The sequence below is a fragment of the Condylura cristata genome, unplaced genomic scaffold, assembly GCF_000260355.1.
Source record: "Condylura cristata isolate star-nosed mole 26May11 unplaced genomic scaffold, ConCri1.0 scaffold00022, whole genome shotgun sequence".
Lineage (NCBI taxonomy): Eukaryota > Metazoa > Chordata > Mammalia > Eulipotyphla > Talpidae > Condylura > Condylura cristata.
In genome coordinates, this window is record NW_004567123.1 from 10032784 (window position 1) to 10059434 (window position 26651).

Genomic DNA, 26651 nt, shown 5'->3' on the forward strand with positions numbered 1-26651 from the left:
AAAAAAAAAAAAGTGAAAAAGAACATCAACTAACAACTATAAACCAGAGACATTCTACAGAGAGGACAGAGAGGAGAGGGAACAGGATCAAAACTGAGGTGGGAAAAGCACCCAGGACTATGATGATGGCACATGGGTAAAGTGGTGGTGGGAAGTCCACAGGGATTACAAGTGAGATGAAAAGATGTACAAAATGAAAAATAATTTAGAAATGTATACCTATAATTAAAAAAATCCAAAAAAAGAATACAGAGTTGGTGGTGGGTGTTATATATAGTTACTGAGGTGACAAACTGTATACCTTAAACTTACACAGGTGTTGTAAACCAATACTGTCTAAAACAGAAAAAAAAGATTACCCGCTAGGGCGGACTCATAGAGGCAAGGTTTTGTCATATGAAGTCATCTCTTCCTCATCATATGAAAGCCTTATTCTTCTCTTTGATGTTACAGGTTCCTTAGCATAGAATAGAAACCCCTAGCTTGTCTTTTATTTAGAAATTACAGCCATGTAAATTCCTATACATATCTAGTTAAATATGGTCTTTTTGCCCTATTAACTCTGCCTGATATTTGTTTGTCTGGCTTCAGAAGAACCCAGAAGGGTGGGGAATGTTCCTGTGTGTCCCAACACTAGCTCTTTGTCTTTAAGCAAGTCACCTAACCACTTTGTGCCTGTTTCTTCATCTGTAACAGGAGAATAACAGCAAGCGCCTCATTGTGTAGTTGTGGGGTTAGCATGAGTTAGTTCCTGTAAAAGGTTCATTACAGCAAGGGTGCAATAATATTGGACAAGGATATCTTGTTAAAAGATCGAGAAAATCACTGCATTTATTAAAGTAAACAAAATTATTCACAAACCCACATCTTTCCTTGGGATCTAAAATGGTGTGGCTGATGTATGTAAGTGTCGTTCATAAATTTGACCTTCCACTCAAATAGCATTCGCAGCCCTTGTTCTGCAGATGAGGTAGAGCTCAGAGTACTCACTAACACTGTACTCTGTACTCTGTGTTTCCGCTTCTTGGTCTATAAAGGGCTCTAGATAGAATCTTGGCTCTTCCTCTCCACTCCATTATTTTCTTTCCAATCACTCCTAATTCTTGGCTTGTCCAGTCCTCTGACTTTATGGCAGCTCCCGTAGCAGAAAAGATGCCCTCTCCTATCCATAAATAGCTGAAGAAGCCCTTCGTGGCTCACGTGAGGTTGGAGGCTGCTTCCAGCCTTGTATTCCATGTGTGGTCCTGCAGCATTACCTGGAGGTCTAAGTCAGAAATGCAAAAGCCCAGACCTCTCCCCAGATCTACTGAAGCAGATTCTGTAGTTTAACAAGAGTCCCCTAGGACTCCTGTGTATGTTAAAGTCTATGAAGCAACGTTAAAATATCATGGTAGTATGTGATTACTAGTAAGGTAAGTCATACAGGATAAAAAGAAAATTAGTACACCAAACCTCTGAAAGAAGTTCTAAACCTTTTCAGAGTTAGAATTCAAGAGTTCCTGGAATCCTCAGACTATGAATACACTAACCCCTAAGCACATGTTTACCAAAGGCATAAATGCCCCAAGGGCTCTGGCCTAGTTCTTAAAATATGCTTTAGATTCAGGATGAACCAATTTGTTGGTTGTAACTGATTCCTTAGTTTTGGCTGTGAAAGAACAAGAAAGTCTTACTTGTAGCACACAGTGAGTCACAAAGGCAAACTAAAGATTGGCTATTTCTCTGAAGCAGTTCATAAATGGCAGATACAAGGACAAAGACTTGGTACCTATCCAGAGGAACTCAGAGGCCTAACGTTAGCTCCCTGGGTTGAAATTTATGGACGTGGAAAACTAAGAACAAAATGGTAACAACAAGCCATGATATATCAGTAATCACCCTTAATGTAAATAGCCTAAACTCACCCACCAAAAAGCACAGAATAGTTGATAGAATTAGAAAATAAAACCTAACTTTTTCTGCTGTCACAGATTAAGCTGAACTCCAAAGATAAATCCAGGCTCAAAATAAAAAGTTGGAAAACTATCCTCCAAGCAAATGTGACCCCCTAAAAGTAAGAGACAGCTATAGTTATATATCAAAAATTAGATTTCTAGCTGAAGCATGTAACAAGAGACAGGGAGGGGCATTATGTAATGTAAAGAGAATAATTCAACAGGAAGGTATAACATTCACCAATACTTATGCACCAAAAGAAGGAGCAGGAAGTTATGACAGCCTCACAAAAATAGTAGCAGACTTCAAAACTCTACTTATATTAATGGACAACTCGATAAGACAAATCAACAAAGAGCCATCAGCATTTGATGAGGAATTAATAGGAAAAAGGCTAAGTATCATTCTTCTCAGTTGCTCATTGAACATTCTTGAGAACAGACTCGGTACTCGAAAGAATAAAAATGGAAATCATATCAAGTATCTTCTTTGATCTTAAGGGTATCAAACTAGAAATCACTCACTAAAAGAAAGAGGAAAATCCATCAAATACATAGAAACTAAGCTTAGTGTTACTGAATAACTATCAGTTGAGGAAGAAACCAAAGATAAAATACAATAATACCCAGGGGAAAATGAAAACAAAGACATGAGCTAGTAGAACCTATGGACACAGCAAAATAAATAAATATTTGTGGTAAATACTATCCATTTTATGCAACCCCTAAAATGATATGACCTCTTCATTTTTCCTGGTCACTGTAATGTTTTCTATTGTCTATTAGTGATATTAATAGTAATGATGAGAATAATAGTAATTATATTAACAGATAAAAGTAATTAAATAGATCTATTTACAAGTATTGTGAACAGCACTTTACATGTCTCCTCCAGTATTATAAGTCACATATCACAACTATCTTTTTTTGAATAATTAAATTGTGAGTCCAAATGGTTAAGCAATTTACCTAGGACCACATGATAATAAATGATAGAAGAAGGACATGATTGGGCAATGTCCATTCTTCTGAAAAAGTATCAAATCAATGGTCTTAAATTTATGTAGGCTTTATGATAATGATTATATATATTAGGGCAATTTATTTATAAGGTAACATACATATTTTATGTGTATAATTCAGTTACTTTTAATAAGGATGCCACTATCACCCCATCAAATGATTTTAAAGATTTATTTATTTATGCATAAAAAACTGGGGTACAGGCCAGAGGTGCAGGGGTGGTGAGAAGATTCACCAGAGACAAGTGGGGAGCAGAGCAGGCAGACTGATGACTGCTGAGAGGAGCAGCGGGCGGGTCAGGAGAGGTCTGCAGCACCATGCGGATCATCTCCAGGAGAGAGGGGATGGAACTCATGCTGAAGTGGCTTTAGCTTCTTAGTGCTGTGCTTTAACCCACTGTTTCACCAGGGAGGCCCCAATATCATGTTTTTAACAAAGCTCCTTTAGACTTACATACACCAATTCAGTTACTCACAATAAGAAGAAAGCATTGTTATGGTATTTTTTCACCAGAGATTAGCTTTGTCTGTTTTTGAATTTGTGAAATGATGCATATTATATGTACTGTTTTGTGTCTAGCTACTTTTATTGACATAATATTTTATGAGAGTCGTCCATATTGTATATATCAGTAGGGTATTTGTTTTCTTTTTAATCGAAGTCATATTAATTAAATGAAGAACCACATTTTCCCATTCTTTTGTTAATACTTGGATAATTTCCTATTTTTGGTTTTCATGAATAAAGCCACTATGAATATTCTTGTACATGTTATCTGTGGACAGATGCTTCCATTTTTCATGAGGTGTAGAATCTGGGTCACTGTCAGGGTATATTTAGCTTTATAAGACTTTGCCATAGAGTTTTCCAAAGAAAGTGTATCACTTTACACTTCAGCACTGGGTGAGAGTTCTAGTTGCTTCACATGTTTGGAAACATTTGGTGTTGTCATTTTACTTATTTTAGCTAATATATGTGTGAAAGGTACATTAACCAAAACCTGATATCACTGTGACCCCTTCTAAAATTTAACACATGGTATGGTTATTTTGATATAGCTGCTTCTCCTAATAGGTTGGAAGCTCTCAGACAACTAATATATTACTGTATCATTTTTATAGTTTTCCAAATGCCTAAAATACAGCCTGAATTAGAAGAGGTATTAGAAAAAAAAATTCAATAAATTTTGGTTAGGAATACTTCAGATTATATTTTTTTTACTCCTTTGCCAACTTTACACCAGGAGAATAAAAAGTGCCAGCCATAATTATAGGAAGAATGAGTGTTATCTGGGGTATAAATGTCTGAGGATATAGGCTTAGCTCAGATTAAAGGAGATTATAAAATAGGATTCTAGGGTATATTCCCTCATTGTACACCAGCAGTATATGGGGACTCGGAAAACATCCAGCTGCCTTGACTCAGCCCAGATGTATAAATTCTGTTGGTCTTGAAGTGAGGCTAGCTGTTGATCTTTCATAGATATTCCTTAGATACCTCTATTGTGAAACTGGGGTCATGGATCTCTGTCACCAATAAAATGGGGTGAAGAAATGGTAGGTGAATCTTAACAATGATAGTTCATTTGTTCCATACAAGTAACAATCTGATTAGGTCTCCCTCTCAAAGAGATTATCACACTTAACCTATCTGTGATTCAAAACTATAGGTAAGTAATTGTCAGTTTTCTTCTTTATCCTCCTCTAAGTAGATAGAACCTGTATACACCAATCACCTGTTGTGCTGTAGATTCCACAGTATATGTCACAATGGTGGTACTATCAATAGGACTTCCCATGATCTCGTAATAAGCTCCTTATTTGAACCTCTAAAAGATTGCTATTCCAAACTTGAATTCCAGGTACTATCAAGATAATTTGAGTCTATATGTAACAATTAATGATAAACAGAACTGAAATAATTTAACTTGACTTATAAAGACTAGCAAAGATGGAATATTAGATGCAAAGTTAAGAAGCAGACTCAATTCAATTTATTTTCAGTTAGTACTGGATTTAGTGTTGCAGCTGAACTGCAGGTCCGAAGGCCCTCAAGTCTGGTTTTTCAGAGGACCTGACCTTGTCCTTGACTCCAGAGTATTCATTTACACACAGTTGCTAAAGCCCAACCTCTCTTCACAGTAAGAAAAGCTTTTTCATTAGAGAAACTCTACAATTTAGAAAAGGAGGTTCACTTTAGAATGTACCCATGCATTTGCATTCTTTTCCTATGGGACAGTTGTTCTTTGGTTTGTGATTTCTGTGAGGTGGACTTAATAGAACTGGAACTATTCTTCCTCAGTTTATGGGTTTCCTTCTCCTCACTTCTATCTTTGTTATTTCCTTAAAAGATGGAGGGGATCACCAAGAAAGAGGAACAGCAAAAAGTTAGAGAGAAAGAGAAGGTACAGGAAAAAAGTGTTAAGAAGTCAGAGAGAAAACAGGTACATGTACGTGTGCAGGTGTGTTACATGCACATGGGCACATGTGGAAAGGGAAAAGTTCTGATGACAGTAATGAATAATTTGAATAAGAAACGATGAACTATAAATACCCTCACACATAATATAGGTTGACACCCTTATTTTATAGATGAAAAAATGGAGTACAATAGAGACGAAAGGGTTTTCACAGGTGATGCAATAAGTCAGGTGCAGAGCTGGATGAGAGACCTCAGGTGTCCACCACTACCTACTCCTAAATATTTCCTAATACTTCCCATGCTGGCCCATCAAGTCTCTCACAAGAAACAGCCTCCTGCCTCCTCCTCACAATCCAGCCACCCTACCCAGAGCCTGAAAGCACATTAAAGAAATTGAATAGATGGTTTGTATATGGGGGCAGTGTTAAAATATGCAGAGGATGGGGCTAGTGAATGGAGGTATTATGCTGAGGGAGACCATTTTTTTAAACCTGTCTATAACCTAAAACTTTAAAAAAGTCTTCAACCTTTCCCAGACAGAGTTTTAGAAAAGCAATAGTTGTAACCTTTTTCATAAAATTAAATGGCAATCCTAAGAGATCAGTCATTTCTTCAGAGGTCTCATTGCAGTACTGTTAGTACCAGTGAAATTAGTGTGGTTGGGTTATACTTAACAATAGAGGTGCTTGATGCACTTCAACCCTCTAATCTGGGTCAGCAAGGTTAACAGGCTAGGAGTGGATATAAACATAGGTTTCATAAAGCTAAGTTCCCAGTTTAAAGAATAAGGACAAAGTCCTACCAGTGATCTTGACTTTCTTCTAGAATCAGGTGGTATAAATTGGATAAATATGTTGACACTCACTGTTGTGTTTGAAGATTCTTATGGTTGCTCCTGAAAGTCGGGCCCCGAGCACCAGAGATGCATGGTTCAGCTCATCACTTAATATGAGGCATCCCTGTGCAAAAAAGTAAAGCACACCAAACAAAGACCAGTAAATAAAATGAAAGAAAAACAGTATGAGGAAATGCTAAGACTTTTCAAGACCTGGTACACAGATCCACCAAACCCTCTTGAATTTCAAAAGCCCAAGAATTTGACTTGATGTCTAAATGTCTAAAAAAATCATGGAAGGCACTTAGCTAATGGAAATGGGGATTGTCTCAAGGAGTTACATCTTTCATCATTTGCATATAGTTTTCAGCAGAAAAGAGTATTCAAATGCACAAGGCATGGGTCAAGTTTATCTTTCCTTAACCTGTATCTTCCCTCATATGAGGACACAGATGAGTCCCATTTAGTAATTTACTAAAGGAATAAATAAATAATGACTTAAGTGTTTTGACCAAATAAATGCTTAATAAGCTTTTGCTACATTTCAAATGAGCATGTGGGAGCTAAAATTTAAGGGATTATGTTATACTGTCAGCAAAGACAAATTTTGATCCACACCTAGGGCTGCAATTCCATACTTGGACTATCGTAATGAAGATTTACTGGACTTAGCTGGTATATTTCTTTAAATAGCTGCACAGTTAGTAGCTTTTCCAAAGAAAATGACTGACTCTATCATATTTCTAACAAAACCTTACTCAGAGTAATAATTCTTAGGAATAATATAGCCAAAGACAATTATGTTAACAAATTCTTACCTTTCCAACCAGTGCAGGGATATTCATTGAGTTAGTTGCAAATCCCATTCCAAAGACCATAGCTGCTTCTACATTGAGGAACTTAGCCACAAGGTTCTCCAATTCTATATGCTTATCCAAGGTGCCTACATGTAAATAATAGAAGGAATGGCTTCTCTATTCAACAAGTTATTATTAAAAATTCAAATTCTAGTACATATCCACTACCAAAAGACATGTACCTCAGAGTATGTAACAGATATATTTCTATAGCCCAATCTAGAAACAACTCAAAAGTTTAACTACTGTAGGATGGGTAAATACATGGATCGGGGTATTTAGATAGTGGAATTTAACAGTAATTCAAAGATGAAACTACTGCTCCACACAATAGCAATGATAATAATCTCACAAATACCTGGCTCACTGAAAATAAGATACTTATACACTGATACAGGCTGTTTGAGTCTATTTACATAAAGCCTAGCAAAAAGCAGACTAACCTACAGTGTTAGAAGTCAGGACAGTGATTATTCTTGTTGAGCACTTGAAGAGAAGATTCTCTCAAGTTTTGTTTCTAGATCTGTGTGCTACTGTGTGGATACTCACTCATTTGCTTTGTTAAAATCCTTTGAGTTATATATTTATGATTGCTGAACTTTTTATATATTTTGTAATTTGCAATAAAACTCACAAGAATAATGTAATTCCTCCTCTTCCTCTATCTGCCACAAATAATTAAGTTACAGTCCCTCAGCGGTTCCTCATATTTAAATGCAAACATATTACATGATTTCTGTAGGTGTTAATAACCTTAGTTCTAATTTATTGAACTTTTGGAATATGCTAAATTTTATAATCCATAATGTAGGTTATTTCATTTAATCTTATACTTCCAATAATGTATTTTATACATAAGAAAATTGAAATGTAAAGAAGTCACAGAAAATAATCAAAAGAGAAAACGTAGTCTAACTTTAAGATTCATGTTGTTAGTACACTACTACATTTCTATGCCTATTAGATTCTCCTTATAAGTAATCTTCTCAGGCCTTACCAAGAACAAAATATTTCTGCCCGTAAATTTTTCTGTTTGCTGTCACCCTAACTAGTAGATCTGCATTGTCCATTGTGGTAGAACCAGCTGCATGTGATTAGTGTGATAGAAGAAATTAGTTCCAAATTTTATTTAATTTTGGTTATATTTCCACCAATGAAAATTGGATGTGTGAATTGAGATATGCCATAAGGATAAAATATACACCATTTCTTTGCACAACAACAAAAATGGTGTAATATTTTTATATTGATTACATGTTTAAGTCATAATATTTTGGATACACTGGGTCAAATAGTATCTACTATAAGATTGGTTAATCTGTGTTTTTCTATTTTTAAAATGTCATATCAGAAAATTTCAAATGACACATGTCTTGCATTATATTTTTACTGGACAGATACGCTCTACATGATACACTTAACAGAAAAATCACAAGTAGAGAAATGCTGTATTTGCATCCATAAGACATAGGATCAAATTTAACTCAGATTTAAGTTAGAGGAATCTTGTTAGTAAGCATGTTCAGGACTCTTTTAAACAACCTAAAGATCAACATATTTTCAACCTAAAGATTAATATATTTTACTGTGAGTGAAACATCAGAATGTCAGTATAATTGGTAAATTAGCCTGTTTACTGGGCAAAATGGTAAAATGTAAAACTTTAAAAGGCATTGAATTGTCAAACTTTTACTTTGCTTTTAATATGAAGAAAATATTTGATAGCTGAAAGATCATATTGTTATGATGACCTATCTTCTCAAGTGAGATTTATCATTCAATTTAGAAGAAACCACTATTAGAAAACAGTTATTCTAATAGTCAATTTAACTCAATATGTTGGGGGAAATTACAAATTTAAATTCTAAGTACAGCACTCAGTTGTTAAAGATAAACTATAAAAAAAGAGATAAAAATTAAAAAATACAATATCACTATATAATCCTTTGTCGAATTTTTTTTTTTTTAAGATTTAGTTATTATGCATACAGAACACTAGGGTACAGGCCGGAGGTGTAGGGGCGGTGAGATGATTCACCAGAGACAGGGTGGGGAGCAGAACAGGCAGATCGACGAAGTACACTGCTGAGGGGAGCAGCCAGCGGGTCAGGAGAGGCCTGCCGTGCCATGTGGATCACCTCCAGGGCTGGGACTGAACTCATGCTGAAGTGGCTTTAGCTTCTTAGTGCTGTGCTTTAGTCTGCTGTGCCATCAGGGAGGGCCCTGTCAAATTTATTTTTACCTAACTGAGGCTGCTCCTACAAGGAAGAATTTCCAGATTAGGTAGTAAGCAGACCACTGGCTTGTGCTAGAGGTAAGTTTTATGGCTCCAGCTTTTGTACTAAATAACTGGAAAGTCTTTGGACCTGTCTCACTGAAGTTTCTGGATAGGTGCTTTAGGCTTCTAACAGTGGAAGCGCTCTTTCTTCCAAATAAAATGGTGTTCTTGCAGCCCCCACTCACTCCCTGAGAACCACCTAAAATGACTTCTTCAATGCTGTTCTCAGCTTCTCCAGGCCAATGTGGTTATTTTCTCTTCCATGATCAAAATGTTTCATCATACAAAGATTATGACACTTATTATGGTAAAGTCATTCAAGCAAAATTACATATCCATTATATGCAATGGATAATACATTGAGTGTATTATCCATTACAGAAAAAGCCCTCAAGATACAGATACTGTGTGTGAGATGGTCATCTTGGTCGATTGTAGCCTTTAGCACAGGACTGACTTGTAGTAGGTGTTTGTTGAGTTGCATTCTGTTTTTTGATGAAGAATGAAGATAGAACAGAGCTTAGAGCAGTGGATGGTTCAGGAAATAAGGTCAAGAGACCCTTTGATGCTATGCAACAAGGTGAGTAGCCAGTGAACGCCAGTTCGAAACACCCATACCTGACAGAGGCCCCCAGCAAGGAAGGTGGCTTCCAAACTTCCACCTTGATGACTTTCACATGTGTCTTTCCTCCCAATAAGGTCAAGGGACAACCATACATGAGTAGAAGTTCACAATCAATCTGTGATATTTTTCTCTACCTTTGTCTTTTCCAAATCTGTCACCCCAGTTTATCTATAACAGTTGTATCACTAAAATCCTTAGGCTAACATGAGCTGTGTTATAAACAATCAAATAGCCAAAGTAATGAGGAAAAGGTGTATCTAAGAACATTCTGAGAAATTGCTCTCTAGCAGGTTTCTAGCATTAGCCCAAGCTTAAAAAGGAGAAACACAGATGTCTCTGTGAAGTCTCCAGACAAGAGTCTTCCCCTGTATTTCTAGTCAGTTTTGTTAGTAAAGAAATTTTCAAATATATCAATTTTCATGATCAAGTGTCTCAAAATGGAGTTATGGCTGATTTTATATCTATGGGCTTACTTTAATTTGTAGAAAATAGCCCTCAATCTCAACCTTCATTATCATGGATTTTCTCTTTAGTGTACACATCTCAGATTTCATAAAGAGACCTGAGAGATTCCTGGGAAAGCTGGGCATCTAACTGTTTACTAAGAAACAAGAAAGAGCTTTCTCCCTCCTGCTTTTCACATTCAAGAAGTAAAAATGTCGGGAGAGCTTGGAAAAAGAAAGCACTCATTAGAAACAACTTGCTTCTATAAACATTCAGCTCCAACTCGAACTGAGTTTCCTGAGTCATATTAGGTCACAAGTGCTTAGCTGAATAATTGGGTAGTTTTGGAAATTATATTCAATATTTTGTCTTTAATACAGAAATATCAGCATTTTTTAATCCCGTGAAAGCTTAGCTATAGTCCTAATTGGATATACAAACAAATACACAATAATTTTTATTTCTGTTTCACTTTATGCTTTTAGTCTTTATTTTCTGAAGACCAATAACAGTCACAAATTGGCTAGTGATAGTGTATCTCCAAAGAGCTATCTTATCTTCATACTGACGATGTACTCATACTGAAGGTTTATTTATCCAATGAGATTCTAAAAACCTATTTTGTGCATAAAACTAGCTCAGTGTATCCTCTTGTCAGCCCTCATCAATATTTTCATGTGCCAAGCACTGGGTTTGCCACTATCGGTTGAATCAGTAAAAATTGGATTCTGGAAAGAACAATTATATTCATGGACTGTATACTTCTGCTGGGTTTTTGTTGATATTGAGTGGCTCATCCTTCAGAGGCAGGTCATAAAGATTGCTGGTCCTATTGACAGTGATTAATAGTAAAGAGTGTGGGTGTTATTAACAAGTCCGTTTCACAACCATCAGTTCTTTCTGTGCGGCACTATTTTCCAAACTGTGACTGTAGTCAGTTTTCATCCAGAATATCCTGTTTGCACATGTTCCTTAGATTTGACCTAGGAACAGGCTATCATTTATCATGGTAACCTGCCAGCTGGCTCCTTTGGTTGTTCCAATTGTGCCACTGCTAGCAGCTCACATCTGAGTCACTTTGTCTGAACTAGTGATTCCTGCATTAAAATCAGCATCACTTCTACCTAAAGGACCCAGCTTTCAGTTCTTTACCCCAAAGAACTATTCTGGTTTTGAAGAGATTTGTGATAATAGAACCTTTTGTCTTTGGGAAAAGCTTAAACATGTGAGTGGATGACAAGTAAGTCCAAAGAAGAGAAATCAATGTATCTGGAAAAGCAGAAAGGGGAAGGGAGGTCTGATCCAGACTGAGGTTAGTGGGTCCATGTACAGATCTTGATGGCAGCTTCCTAGTGACAGCTGTAAGGGCATGAGGGTAGATGGTAGACCCTAGATTTTTCCATCCTCATCAGCCACTCCTCAGCCTGCAGCACAGGGCAGAAACTCTTGGCTTCTGGGCCAAAGATTGTGCTCACTGAAACAGTGAACCTGTCAACACAGAACCAAGGAGACATCCTCTATGTTTGGGAACTGCAAACCACCTAGAAGTTCTGCGCTACTTTGGCTAGTGGGCACTCCAACACAGACAAAAAGTAGAACAGCTAGATTAGGGCTTGGAGTCAACTGAAACTTGTTTTACAAAAAGATCTTGAACATTTATTTGTATAACTGAATTCATGATCCACATAGCCATTTCATTTGTTAGCTATGTGTTTTATGTTCTTTCATAAAAATAAGTTAGAGAAAATACTTTAAGCATTATCTATGCTCAATTCTGTGACTCCATTATTCTTTCTTTCATTTGTTTTCAACAAGTGGCAAAAGTATTAAGTCTGGAATCAGGTGGGTAGGTTCTACCTTGTAGCATGGATGGAAATTAATATATAGACTTCAATATAGTCTTTCAGTTTCAACTTTTCACTTGTAAAGTTATCCTATGTTTTTTGACCCACAGGTAGACAAAGTACACATGATATTGAGTTGAGGTCATTGTAGAGTTCAAAGTAAGACAAACATGTGTTTGCCCTGAATGAATAAAAAAGGCACATGAACTAGAAGAAAAATAAGAGAAGCCTAGATAAATTCTCTGAATCAGCAATTCGTCTTCTCAATTCTATCTGTCAACACCAGGTAAAAAGTCAGGTGAGACACTGAATTTATGTCTAGTGTATTAGATGAACAGGTGCCAAGATCATCAGAAATGGCCTTGATTATATCACCATCTGACTCAATTGCATTATAAGGAGGTTACAGAGTAATTGGGCAAAATATTTTGTTAAGCAGTACTTTTGCCATCTCAAATGCTCCTTTTCTTACAGATAATTGCCCAAATGTGGGGATTCAGGAATAAATACTGATGATGCCATTGATTTTCCTCAAGTTGACTTTCAATGGCTCTAGAAGTTAGGCAAGTGCCAATGTCAATTATATTTGGATGCAGTGGGACTTTTAATGTAAATGAAGTGGAGGAGGAAAAGTTTCATGTTTCCTGGATTTAGGGATCTAGAAATTGCTATTAAGTCTAGAATATTCTTATTCCCAAGTTGTTGTCATGACAATTACTTGTCTATATCAGCAAATGTTTATAGAGGTTTAAGACATATAGAAAGAAAGTTTATTGAGCTTTTCAATATAAGCTCTCTCTTGCAATTATTCAATTTGTTTACTCACTATTAAGTTTAAGAAGAAATTGATAGTACACAGAATAGTTTATGGATGTGTTCCAATAAACTATTGTGAATACTGAAATTTGAATTCCACATAATTTCATATATGGCAAAGTATTATTTTTTAAGGCACACAAAACTGTAAAAGTTACTTGCAATTTTTGGTCACCACAAAAACAGGTGACAACTGGATTAGTTTGGTGACCATTTTTGTAGACGGTCTCTGGTTTAGCTGTGAGCAGAATCTTCAGTGGGATTCAGGAGAACTGGTGTCTAGTCTTGACTTTTCAATCTACTGTATGGCCATGAAATCTCGAGGCTTCAAGTATATATTATTGTATCTGTGATAGTGGAGGAAAGGTGGTAGGTAATCTATATATTCTGAAATTTTATGATTTTCAATTTTGTCTAATCATCCCAGGTATTATTTTGTTGGTAAGTACTATACTTGTACAAAATTACTGCTACGTTTTGCTTGATTTTATTGAAACTACAGAATCAAATTTTGTATATCAAGAAGTATCAATTAATTAAAAATTGGTGCTGCTGTACTTTTTACCATTGACAAGAGAAGAGCAATTACCTTTTCAGAACCACAATGTGGCCCAGGAAACATTGTATCCATGATGCAATTGCATTTTCCTACACATTCCAAACAATTTCTCTGAGAGTCCCCCTCCCCTTACAAATACTTGTAAAGGAAAATAAAGATGTTTGAGAGATGCAATAAATGCTCATTAATTAGAGTTTACAACAATATGGTCTGACAGGAACTGGCAATGTTTATGAAAAAGGATTTTGCTGTGAATTAAGAAGGTAAACCTAATTGAGGTAAGTATGCTTAGAGCTTATTCAATCAGGACCACTGCGCTAAGCAATATTTATGCAAGTATATATTGTTGATTTGCAAAATATCATGTTAATTACTATTGCATTTTTTTTAAAGATTTATTTATTTGTGCATACAGACCTGGGGTATAGGCCAGAGGCTCAGGGGCGGTGAGAGGCTTCACCAGAGACAGAGTGGGGAGCAGAACAGGCAGGTCAATGAAGTACACTGCTGAGGGGAGCAGCGGGCGGGCCAGGAGAGGTCGGCCATGCCATGTGGCCACCTCCAGGGCAGGCGGGGATCAAACTCATGATGAAGCAGCTTTAGATTCTCAGTGCAGTACTTTAACCCGCTGAGCCACCAGGGAGGGCCACTATTGCATTTTTTTTAATGGAGGTAATATTGATTTAGAATATAGCTAGTATTTAGGGAAATAGGTTCACACCTCTTTAGATGTATGTCATCACACCACACCTATCACCAAAGAACCCAAAGGCTTTTATCATAATCCAGTGGGTTCCCTTCCCCTTTTGTTATTCACTCAAACTTCCCCCTTCAATAGCCTCAATTTTGCAGTCATATTTCTAGATTTTTCTTTAGTTTAGTTAATCTGTTTGTTGGCTTTGTGTATCTGTCTTCTACCAGATGAATGAAATACTCCAGTAGAAGTCACCCTTCTGACTTTTTAAAAGAAGAAATCAAGATTTTTTACTTGGCAAAAATTTCTTGGAAATTGCTCATTCTCATGGGAACTTGAAGGTCTTAAGCTGGTATTATTTAACATGTTTTAACTTACACATGTTGCAAATTCAGACTGGTCCCTTCCTCAGTAATTAGAGCAAGGGAGACTGCATATCCCTTGGGTCTAGTTAAAAATGTTTGAGAAAAAAAAAAAAAAACAACAAAACAACACATGAAGAACCTTGATAATTTGCTTTAAAAAATAGTAGAGGACTTGTCAGGAGGACAAAGAGGGAAATAAATTAATGATTAAGTACAATTTTCTCAAACAGAGAAATATAAATTTCAACAAATTTGTACAAGTAAGATGAAAGACTTATCTGAAAGACTTATTTGAAAATGGAAAAAAAATGCTGTTATATCCAGTTTCATTGATTACTAAATTAGCATGTCCGTTCTGATGTCTTAAAGATGAAAATATTGGAAGATTACTTCTTAGAATTGCAATTTATAATTTGAATGAAGGTTCTGAACTATGGAATTTTTAGGTATGAATACTGTTCAGGTTTCCCTGATGAGGTGACTCGAGTACAAGACCTTCCTTCTCAAAGGAAGTCAGTCTCCAAGTAGACAAGAGTTTTCATTGGCACAGAAGTAGACTTGTGACGATCTCTGAGCTTGTTTTCTTAGAAGTGAATGTCTCATTAACAATTATTGGATGATACTATAGCAACACAAAAAGTTTATAGAGTATATGTGTTCAAATAATGTATTGTTACTATAGATAACATTTCATAACCACCCTGTGCTCAAGGAAAAGACCAAGAAACTATACATACTTGTAGAATAAAAGGGGGATAAAGAGAAGAAAGGAAACAAAGCTTCTCTCCAATTTGTCTGAGTTTAACCTTTCCTGGATTTGGGCATCTGGACTATCAAGTATGTCAAGATATGTTCTGTGATGAAAACCAACTTGCTTCTATGACACTCTTGTACTCATTCTTTGAACCTGGTCAAAATCTTAACTCATTTTTTATACTAGTGTGTTATCTTTTTTGATTTATATGAATTGTCACATGTTCAGAATATTAACTTCTAGTCAGTTGTATTGGAAATAACTCTAATTTACTTCTTTGACTTTTAACTTTGTTGACATTGTTTTTATAGGCTGAAGTTTACATGTTTCATTTGGCAGAACCTTTTCTCTTAAAGCTATTGGGAGGAGTTTCTCTGGTTCCTTGGAAAATGAGGACACAGTAGACTGTCTAAATGAAGCTTAAGAAACTGAAAGGCAAACAGTGTGGCCCATAGCTGTATTGGGAACAAGCTGCTTTTCCTTTAAAGGACTGTCTGCTTCCCATGGGGCAGGGTGGCCCATTTGGCACAATGTCAGGCTGGAGGTCCTTCAAGATCCATCCCTTTTATCTAAGAGGACATTCTGCCCAGTTAGGTGAGTTCTGCTGGGATACTTGAGGTCATCACAGACTGCAGATCTAAGAGATAATGGTAAGTGATAAACTAGAGAAGAAACTGCTATGGTTTGTTTGAATGTCTGTATCCCCCTCAAATTCAGACATTGAAAACCTAATACCCAAGGTGATATTATTGGAGGAGGAACCTTTGAAGCATGACTAAATCATGAGGGTGGAGTCCTCATAATGGGATTATAAAAGGCCTTTTATAATAGAGGCCCAAAGAGCTGTTCCATTCTCTTCCGCATTGTGAAGGGGCCATTTGAACTGGTCCCTTATCTAACCAGGCGGTCAACACTGATCTTATACTTCCAGCCTCTAGAACTGTGAGAAATAATTTGTTTGGTTTAGAATTTATCTAGTATGTTATAGTAGCTTCAATGGACTAAGACAGAGGCGTTGCTTACATGGTTATTTAAATATGTAAAATGGTTATTTAAATATGTATATCTTCTAACACTAGACTAGGTTGATCTTAAAGTACTCTTACAGTTGTTAGTTTCTCAAAATGATGTAACTTCATTTCTCTTTTGAGTCAACTGTCATTTTGGAAAGGAATTTTTCAACTACAAGGATCAGGAAGTAATTTATGATTCTCTATCCCTTTTTTAATTTTTAATTTTTCTTAGTTTTGTTTCAACTCAACTATTAAATGTTAAATTGACTCACATGGTCTTCAAAGCCCCCCATCATATCCTATTAATTTCCAGTTGTACAGAAAGTAAACAGCCATATCCAGCCCTGCACACTACTTGACACACAGAGGATGAGTTTTGCATCTCTCTTCATTAAGAGCCACCTCATTTTTATAAGCTGAATCTATTAAATTCCAAGTTTCAAAATTTAGCTTAACTTATGCTACCCTCTGCTTCTCATTTAGACCACATATTTGATTGCTTTTTTATTTTTAAGCTTTCAGCTTCTTCTTAAAATTTTAATTTACATAAAAGTAGACCAAGCAATTATGCATTTGCATCGCCCCAGGGGTTCCTGTACTGTTCCTTCTATTGTTCAATGATTAAGCTTAAATAGATAATCTTCCATGCATGGAAAAAAAATAATCATTCTTTCAGGTAAGGACATTCAAAGATCAAATGTAGAAATTACCTACTGTGCTGATATTACTGAGTGTTGCTTGATTTTAACACTCAGCCAGTATGTACAATTTGTACATGTGTCTCCATCCCAGTGTTGAAAATCTAAAAGTCTGGGAAGCATTAGAGTTTGTTTGCAAATGCTTATTCTAACAACTTTCCAGTTAAAAATTTAGACCAAGTCACTTTAAAAACATGATCGTGATTGCCCTTACTTTCATTTTTGACAAGCTTCAATCAAGAATTCACTGATTCACATTGTGAATATAACAGACCAAAACTCAGAAATTTCTAATTTCCCAAATGATTGGGAAAAACAAGTCTTCAATTAACAAAGATATCAAATATTGACACACAATTTGAAGAGGAATCTATACCAGGAAATATTCTAATAAAATATAATGTAGAAAGTAAGAATTTAAAATGGGTCAGACATTTTAAATGCTTGATTATGATCCCTCTTTACTCTACCTCATAGTAATACCATATAAAAAAATTACAATCCTCCCACCTACATCAACCTGTGGACCCTTAAATTGACCCACAAGAGAGTCACAGTTTCCCATAAGGCCACATTTCTGTTTTTCTAGCTGTGCGTGAAAATAAACAGCAGCACTTCATTTCACATCTTTAAAACTGCATTTACAACTCTGTACATATTTTTCTGGAAGCATGATATCTCTTACAATTTTTTGGGTTTCATTTTAACATCTGCAGGTATAGATTTAACCAACAAATTTATTCTTGGGCTCTTCCTTTGTAGCTCTTTCCCCAGACTCAACCTTCCACTTGGCACTGAAGGTATTTTGCTCATGGTTGCAGCCAGGAGGTGGGACCTATTTAGCCTGCAGAGTCAGGATCCCATACTCTGTGTCTAGCTTCCACTGGAAGCAAACCCTGCTAGCATTCAGCTGCCTCCCTTCTGCTGCCTTTGATGACAGTGTTGTGACTCGAGTTATGGGGACACCATCAATAAGGTTGTGTTTTCTGTCTGTTCCATTAACGATCCTGGTATTGAGTGTCATCAACACCAGAGAAAATATCTCCAGAGACATCTCCTTGTCTTTCATGACTGGAGATATTCCAGTTCCTGCCCATCTCTACACGGGGCATCACAAACAAATCAGTAGCTTCTGAGCAGAAGCTTCCTTTTTTGCTCTGCTTCTATCCCCAGCCCTCCTGCCTCGAATGAAGACCAATAAGAATAATGTCACCTGTTCTTCCACTACAGCACAAGATTCTTGTGAGGAATAAATGAGATGACAAATAAGAAAACAATGTGCCAGGAATTGCCTCTCAACAGGTTGCATGTGTGTCTCGTTCACTAAAGAGGAGAGGAACAGAAGTTCCATTTATCCAGCTTCCACTCCCCTGAAAATAGAGCTGAAGCAATGTTTCAGCTAAAAGAAAAATAAATAGGCAGTGTGGCTCAACCTGTCCAAGTTCTCATTCACTCAACTCAAATCAAGAAGGCCAGTTCCTCCCACCAGGAACTTGCATTTTGGCAGCAGAGATGGGCAATTCACAAGTACAAAAGCAAGATCACTTTACTTAGTGATGAATACCACTAAGAAAAAGGGGGAAATTGCCAAATCCAAATGGGAAGTTGTAGCTTAGTTGGTATAAAGTGTATAGGTGAATAACTTTTAAAATCTGCCATGTAAATGTATTGTCTATACTTAACAACACTATGATATACTTTAAGATGTGTTATAAGAGTATATCTCATACTATAATGTTCTTACCACAGAAAGGAGGGCACAAAGAAACTTTCCAGGTGATATGTCATCAATGTTATGACTTCATGGGTAAATGCATACAGTCATATTTAGTAAAGTGTATACATGAAATAAGTTAGTAATAAATAAAGCTGTTAAAGAAGGAAAAGTAGAAGAATGGCCCCAGAAAAGGACAGCTTGAAGAGGAACAATAGTTATTCTGTAGTCAGGAAAAGACCAGTTATTATTTCTTCTAAAGAACAAAAACCTGTAATTAATAAACAACCTGAGAATAGCATGATATTTGAAAGAAGATTTTCACAGACCTTTTCCTTTTTGTAATTGGTAACAACTCCTTGAGGTAGGTACACAGTCTCGATACCACTTGAGAATTAGTCACAATGAAAAGGACATAACTCGACAAAATTGTAAGACAGTGAAGCTACATACCCATTTCATGTCTGGTGCTGGCCACACCTGGTCCATATGCCTCTAAAACATCCTTTACTGTCTTCATAGATTCATCGTACTTGGCTGCCAGGCCAAGGAAGTTATAAGAGCCCATGTTGATGACATCTTTGATGATTCTTCCAGTAAATCTAAAGAAAGAAGGACAAGTAACCACAAAAGAGTTTTCACATTCAATATCCCAGTGCTTTATAAAAGACTCACAAAGATTTGAGTCTGGCTCAAATCATATATTTTCTTTCTTAACTTGCTTATTGTCACCATAAAATGGTTTGCCCTTAGAGGAAAGTAACCCCATGAGAAAGCTAGGCAGAGCTTTGGGAAAAAAAGGAGCCTGAACCTTGGAGTACTACATTGCCCTGATTTTCTCAAGGACCTTCTTTTATGATACATGTGCTCTGGCTTAAATTCCAACAATAACTTTCTAAACCACCATGTGTCAGCAAAAAGTAGAGGGGCATAAATTGTCAAAGTAACTGAAAAGCCCTCTTACTGGCTGCCTTTCCTGCTGAAACAGGCCTCACTTTGACTACAATATAAACAAGCCAGCCCTGGTAACTTAATTATGTGATTTCCACTACTGGCACTATGAGGGCTTGCAGTGGGCTGAGAGATGGAAGATTCTTTCCAAGCTTTTTTTTTTTTTTCCAGATCTATAATCTGGTGCCCACACTAGAATTTCTGAAAGGATTTCTTTCCCCTTTAGATGGCTGCCTCACCTAAATGTCCAGTTGTAGTCATCTGACACCCTCTCCATCACATCGAACTGAGGCCCCGGGGAGCTGCAGATGGGCCGATTCCAGTTGTCTCTGATTCTCATGTAAAGGTTCCGTGTGTAAAAATTTTCAAAGTTTTGATATAGCGGCACAAAATTCTGTTATGAGAGAGGCAGAAGATTACATTTGGTCCTTACTTTTTGTATTTTATATACAATTGAACACCAGGGGATGACTAGAGAGAGAGAGCATATATTCTATCTGCTGCTAATTTTTGAGCAAGGATCAATGAGTCAGGATATGGGTGAGGTATACAGATACCTGACAGAGTTCTCCATTCTCAAAGAATTTACATTTAATGGGGGAAGTAAACAATGTGGCAAATAAAAGTAACAAAGACAATGCAATACAAATCCCAAAATGAGTGGTAGGGAATTTTGTAGTTTAAAGCCGTTCATTTGAGAACAAAATCAGTGGGATGAAAATTGGTCTCAAAACATTTTGAATATTAATATACTTACTCATTGTATTTTCAGAAATGTGGATGCAACTGAATTGTTGGAAAGGTTGGCAAAACTAATGGTAGGTAACTAGCTGTAATGGCCAAAGGCCTAGAAACTGAGTTGATCGGCTCGTGAAGATCCAGCTGCTCATGAAGATTTCACAGTTGAAGTAGCAGTGCTGTTTTATGGGACAAAATGTAATCCATGCTTGAGGGATTTGCAATCCCAGTGAGGCCCAAAGCAAGACCTATCGAACGTTGTCTTCTAACTTCTAACAGTTAGTACAAGGCAGGCTATGCAAAATCTTGATTTAAGCCAAGTACATTGGGTGCATGTAAGAACGGAGCCTAAGGGAGAATGAAATCATGCTAGAGGAATCAAGATAGTTTTATGTAAGAAGGAACTTGGAGATGTGCACTGAAGATGGGACAAGATTTCGATGGGTAGAAATATTACTCTACTCAGAATATCTACTCCCTGTTTCCTGTAAAGTTCAAATGGTTATGTCAGCTGGGCAGAGAAAGTGGGACCTTAACGTATCCAAGCAGGGAACTCAGAAATTACCATGGAGGCAACAGGGAGCCACAAAATAATTGGGAATAAACTTTCTTAGTCTCCTTCCCATCTTCTTTGTGTTCTTTGTTTTCTTGTCCCTTATAAAATGAAACTGATTTCCTAAGGGAACAAGAAGGAACACAAGGAAAGATTTTATGGAAGGGTTGTCTAGTGCTACTTGTTTGACCCATTCATCTCCTGAATTGTTCCATACCAGGAAGAAATAAATAAAATCTATGGATTTGATGGCCGGTGGCTGCATCCAAACAAACATTCGTTCTTTCTATCATTTCACCCTGTGGTTTGCAGTGACAACCATCACTTCTGAGGATGGGGTAAAGTGATTGTGATTTAAAAAATATTGATAACCACATACTGGGGACTATTTATTACATGTGACTGAATGGTGGTGGGGAATTTTATTGGTTATATTTGAAGGTTGAAAATCTCAGAACAAATGCATTTGCTTTTAGATAACTAATACCCTGACACAGGCCTTACTATTATTTAAGCTACAGTGTTATGAGAATCAGTGTATCATTGTATGTTCTAACAAGGAAACAAATATATATTTGAAAGAAAAGGAAATTACAGTATTCTGGGAAAATTTTTTACAAACTACTTCCTCTTTGATTTAATAACATTAAAAAAAAACTATAACTGATGGGTGGATTACTCCACATCCCCAAAACTTCTGTCTTTCCATGTCTATTTTTAAATTTATTTATAAACTCATCCTATTAAAGATAGAGAGAGAGAGACAGGTATATTAAGTAATGTTTTTCGATTGAATGGAATGCTAGTTTTAGATTTTATGAGAAATCTTATCCAAAATATTCTAGCAGTTGGTTTAGGGAAAAAGCTAATAGTTACTTTAGGAAAACAGTTGATTTAAGTAAAATAAAACTCAAATATTATATCTAAAAAATAAAACAAGAGTAATTTCAGATATGGAAGCACAAGATACCTGGGTAGTGGGAACATCAAAATCATAGAGATAAACACCAATTTGTAAATGAATGAATGATGAAACATTCATCAGAAGCTTCTCTGTCATCAGGTTGTCACAGAACAACTCTGCTACACCAGACTTCTTTAGTGCACAAGGACATGCTTAAACTTGGAAAAGGGATATATGCACAGTTCTGTGGACTCAGGCAGGAAACAGTCTATAAACGCTTGAAAACACTGTGGTTGTACAAAATAAATATTTTAAAGAAATAATTTATGTTAATATTTATTACTCTTATGTACATTTAAATAAATTCCACTAAAACATTTTGAGGGGGGTGGGGGAAAGGCAAATATCCATTTGCCAAGTGAGAAAAATCAGCTCTAGTAAGGTAAGTGATTTGAACTCTGGTCTGGCACACCTGTCCCAGCTTATCCAAGCTTTTTTCTAAAACATAAGCAATGACCAATAAACAAACAAACAAACAAACAAACAAATAAAACATGACCCACAATATGGAAGAATAAGGCCAACAGGATGCCAGACAATGGAGGAGTGTTCAGTCATCATAAAGAACTTGGCATTGACTAGAGAAAACAACTTAGGCCACTGTCATTGATGCTTCATAGTGATGTGTCATCATAGCCCTGAGAAAAGGTGGAACAGAACTCCATCCTGCCCAATCTTTCTGGCTCCTGGTTCAGAGATCCAGAATTTCTACCTATGAGGAAATGAGCAAGTTATCTCTTCAGTGAGATAAGTGCGGTGAGGGCAAGATACTGGGATTCTTGTTCTGTGGGATTAGAGAAGACTTTCTGTTAGGGAATGGCCTTCGTAATTAATAGAAACTTTTAAAATTGGATTCACAAAGCTTCTCTGCCAAAGGGATGGGTCAAGTTTTTAATCATGCAGACCATTTCTTCGTGTGTGGTGTGAGTGCTAACCCAGACTAGAAACACAAACTTAGTGGTTCACTTGTTTATGAGAGAGGCATTGAGCTGGGAAACCTACTTTGAAGTCAAGCTCTAGTTCAGGAAGAATTGCATTGCTTTGGGGGCATTGTCTTCCTCTTCCTTTGCCCTTATGAGGCTTCCTGCCCCTGTATGGGTGTATATTTCACCCCACCCCATTCCTTTGAGTACCAGTGAGGTTTCTTTAGGAACAGTCAACACCTTCTAAAGGTCAATGTCCTCAAATCTCAGGTAAACCTCCCACAGCATTTTAACTATGCTAGAAAATGAAACTAGACTAGCTATTGCAAAAACAGAAACATTGCAATAGAATATCTTTTATCTATCTGCGATTTGTCACTTTGCCTATTCACTATCTTTATTTTTTTTTCTGATACAATTCGATATGAAAGAGAAGTACAGACCATAAGGACACAATCATTTGGAAAGTAATAAGTGAACCCAAAGTTGAAGCCACAAAGATGACTTTTTTTCTTTTATAACATGACAATCTTTTCCACCATTAATTTGTAGGGAACTTTATAGTTTCCTCCTGTTATAGAGAAGTCTACACAACTGTTATAGATCAATCAATGGGAAGTTAGAAAATGAGAGAGGACAAATTAGGAGGGGCACTTAGCTTGGAAACCAGAGCTCCTTTCAATAAAACTGCTGTGGGCTAGGTGTTAATAAAAAAGTGAACAAAACATATTCACAGTCCATTATAAAAAATACTATTGAATTTAGAAAGATGTTCCTTTCTTTATTTAATTACATGTCTATTCAGTAACAAATGGAATTGAGGATTTGTAGGAGAAAATTTTTTTATCAAATACCGATTATTCATTTATGACTACATTGATAATTAGGTTCATACCTAATATTTCATATTGTAAAACTACCTTTTGGGAGACAGTGTTTTTTCTAACCGGGGTTGAGCTCAGAAAAAAATACAATATATTTTATTACATACATATTATACATTATATCTCTATATATGTGTGTGTGTGTGTATTTATATATAATGTAATATATTCTACCATTCATCTGAAATGTTCTGTGAAATGAAAAAAATGGTATTTAAAAAACAAAACAAAGTTGTAAATGCTTAGAAAGACAAGCTGCTGTATTACCAACAGAATCAGAAAAAATAGAAGTATCAAGAAAGATAGAACATAAATAAGATATGACAAATGGAGCAAGAAGACCACAGGAAACTAATTCTAAACATTTCTAGATAAGACCAGTGTGGACATAAATTGTGGGGGACCTATAATCTGAGTTTCAATAATAGCAAGACAATGAGATTTAGAGTGATTAACTGGTAAGCTGATTCATTTTTATGGTTTTTCTTAAACATACACAAAAAAGGACCATAATAAATGTCACTCTTCTTTAAGGAAAACCAGCACAATAAGAAGCACCAAATTCAACAAGAAGAACTTGTTGTTCTTTTAAAGAAAAGAGTTAACAGAAATAGAAAATTAATTTAAAAATTACATAAGTAACATATCTAGAGAGACACTACAGAACACTGTAAACTTTAAAAAGATAAACAGCTCAAAATATAAAGGATACAGCTGTAAAGCAAATGAATAAGCTAGAATAGTGTAGTGACTAAGTTTTTCAGGACATAAAGGACAAAAGAAAGAAAATACCATGGAAGGGTCAAGACATATGTAGGGCAAATTCAAATATCACTATAACAGAAGTTGCAAAATCAAAAGGATGATAAGGTGGTGAAGAGGAGGAAAAGAAGATAAAGAATGAGGAAAAGGCAGGGAGGGATTTTCTAGAAAGGAAAGATTTGAATCCCAAGAGGTAAAGTGTTTTTCAGGCATGGACACGTATTTTGCTGAACTTATTCCTCTCCAGTTCCACCCATGTTGCCACCCAATGGCAAGATTTCTTCTTTCTTTACAGCTCAGTAGTATTCCATTGTGTATTTAAGCAATAACTTTTTAATCTAGTCATCTATCATTGGGAATTTGGGTTGCATCCATAACTTGACAATTATAAATAGCTGCAATGAACTTAGGAGTGCATATATCCCTTCAAATTAGTGGTCTTGCACCTTTCGGTAGATCATATTTATAACTATTTTTAACATTTTGGAAAACCTCCATACTGTTTTCCATAGAGGTTCAACCAGTCTACACTCACCAACAGTGTATGAGGTTAATGGAAGTGATTTTTAGCTTTACTCTGTTTCACGGGTTTATCTCAGCATGTGGAATACACATCTGGCAATATAAATGCTTCTTAACTGAAGCAATTGTGTTATTTTCATATTGATAAAAATATCACTCCTTAAAAAAATTGCAGAATGTTTCTTTGCTCATTGAGAAAAAGTCCCAGTATAATAAAACTACATAGAGGAAAAAAAAAAACAAAACACCTGTCAAGATAATTCTGAAGTGTAATGAGAGAAATTTAAAGGATAACCAAAAACTCATCAAATACAGATCAGTATTTCAAGTCAGTGTGTAAAAAGTGAACTATTCAAGTCATGATATCAGCATAAGTTAAGTATTTTAGAAATAGCCCTACCTTGCACAGCATATAAAAATAATTTATAGATGGATTTGTGGGTTGTGTAAATATACCCCAAGTCATAAAAAATATGGAGTGAAACTACATGAAAATATTTTTATAAATTTAAGATGAAGAAAATGCCTTCTAACTTGATTCATTCTTTTTCTCCAGAGGAGAAAAAAAACCAGAAAAAATAGTAACAAAGAAAACATTAAGAAAATATGACACAAATGACTTGAAATTATAAATGTACTTTTCACAAAATCTAGCAAAACTGAGAAAAAATTAGAATAATATTTAAAGTACAGTTAGTAAACAAAATTATTAATATCAGGATTTACAAAAGAGTTCTTCTAAATAAGAAAGGAAAACAATTTAAATTATGAGCAAAGTATATGAATAAACAATTGAAGATAAGTGTAAAAGCCCAATAATCAGATGAAAAGTTGTCTTATTATATTTATTTATTTATTTATTTTTAAAGATTTACTTTTTATGCATACAGAATTGGGGTACAGGCCAGAGGTGCAGGGGTGAGAGGATACACCAAAGACAGAGTGGGGAGCAGAACAGGCAGATCAGGAAGTACACTGCTGAGGGGACCACTGGGTGACACAAGAGAGGTCTGCTGAGCCATGTGGGTTACCTCCCGGGCTGGGAATTGAACTTACACTGAAGAGGCTGCAGCTAGTTTGCAGTGCTGTGTCCTAACCCACTGTGCCACCCGGGGTTATTAATCAGAAAAAAGAAAATTAAGACAAGAAGACAAAGTATTCATCTATCACATTGGCAAAAAAAAAAAAAAATGTTACTATCAACAAACATATCAAGTGCTGGTGAGGAAACAAGCATTCTCAGTTACTGTTCACAGGACTCAAGCTAGGCAAGCTGCTTTGAATGGCAATTTACCAGGCCCTCAGAAGTTAAAATGTACATTCCTTGGGCTCAGAAAGTCACACTTAGGAGTTATCCATGATATGTCATCATCAAAGAATTATTTGTAATATTAAAAAAGGACTATAGGGACCTCCCTGGTGGCGCAGCGGGTTAAAGCACTGCACTGAGAATCTAAAGCTGCTTCCGCATGAGTTCGAC

The 26651-nt window shown here is 36.1% G+C and overlaps 1 protein-coding gene across 1 annotated transcript in view; it reads right to left on the minus strand.

Moving 5' to 3' along the window:
• The window catches only part of SPTLC3 (serine palmitoyltransferase, long chain base subunit 3), a 122815-nt gene that overhangs the window by 51095 nt on the left and 45069 nt on the right, over nucleotides 1–26651 (minus strand). The window contains exons 3-6 of the mRNA XM_004687163.2: nucleotides 20065–20219; nucleotides 19328–19476; nucleotides 7032–7156; nucleotides 6244–6337 (exon numbers count right to left, since the gene is read on the minus strand). Of these exons, the coding sequence (XP_004687220.1) occupies nucleotides 6244–6337; nucleotides 7032–7156; nucleotides 19328–19476; nucleotides 20065–20219 (523 nt within the window). The remainder of the gene's footprint in view (nucleotides 1–6243; nucleotides 6338–7031; nucleotides 7157–19327; nucleotides 19477–20064; nucleotides 20220–26651) is intronic.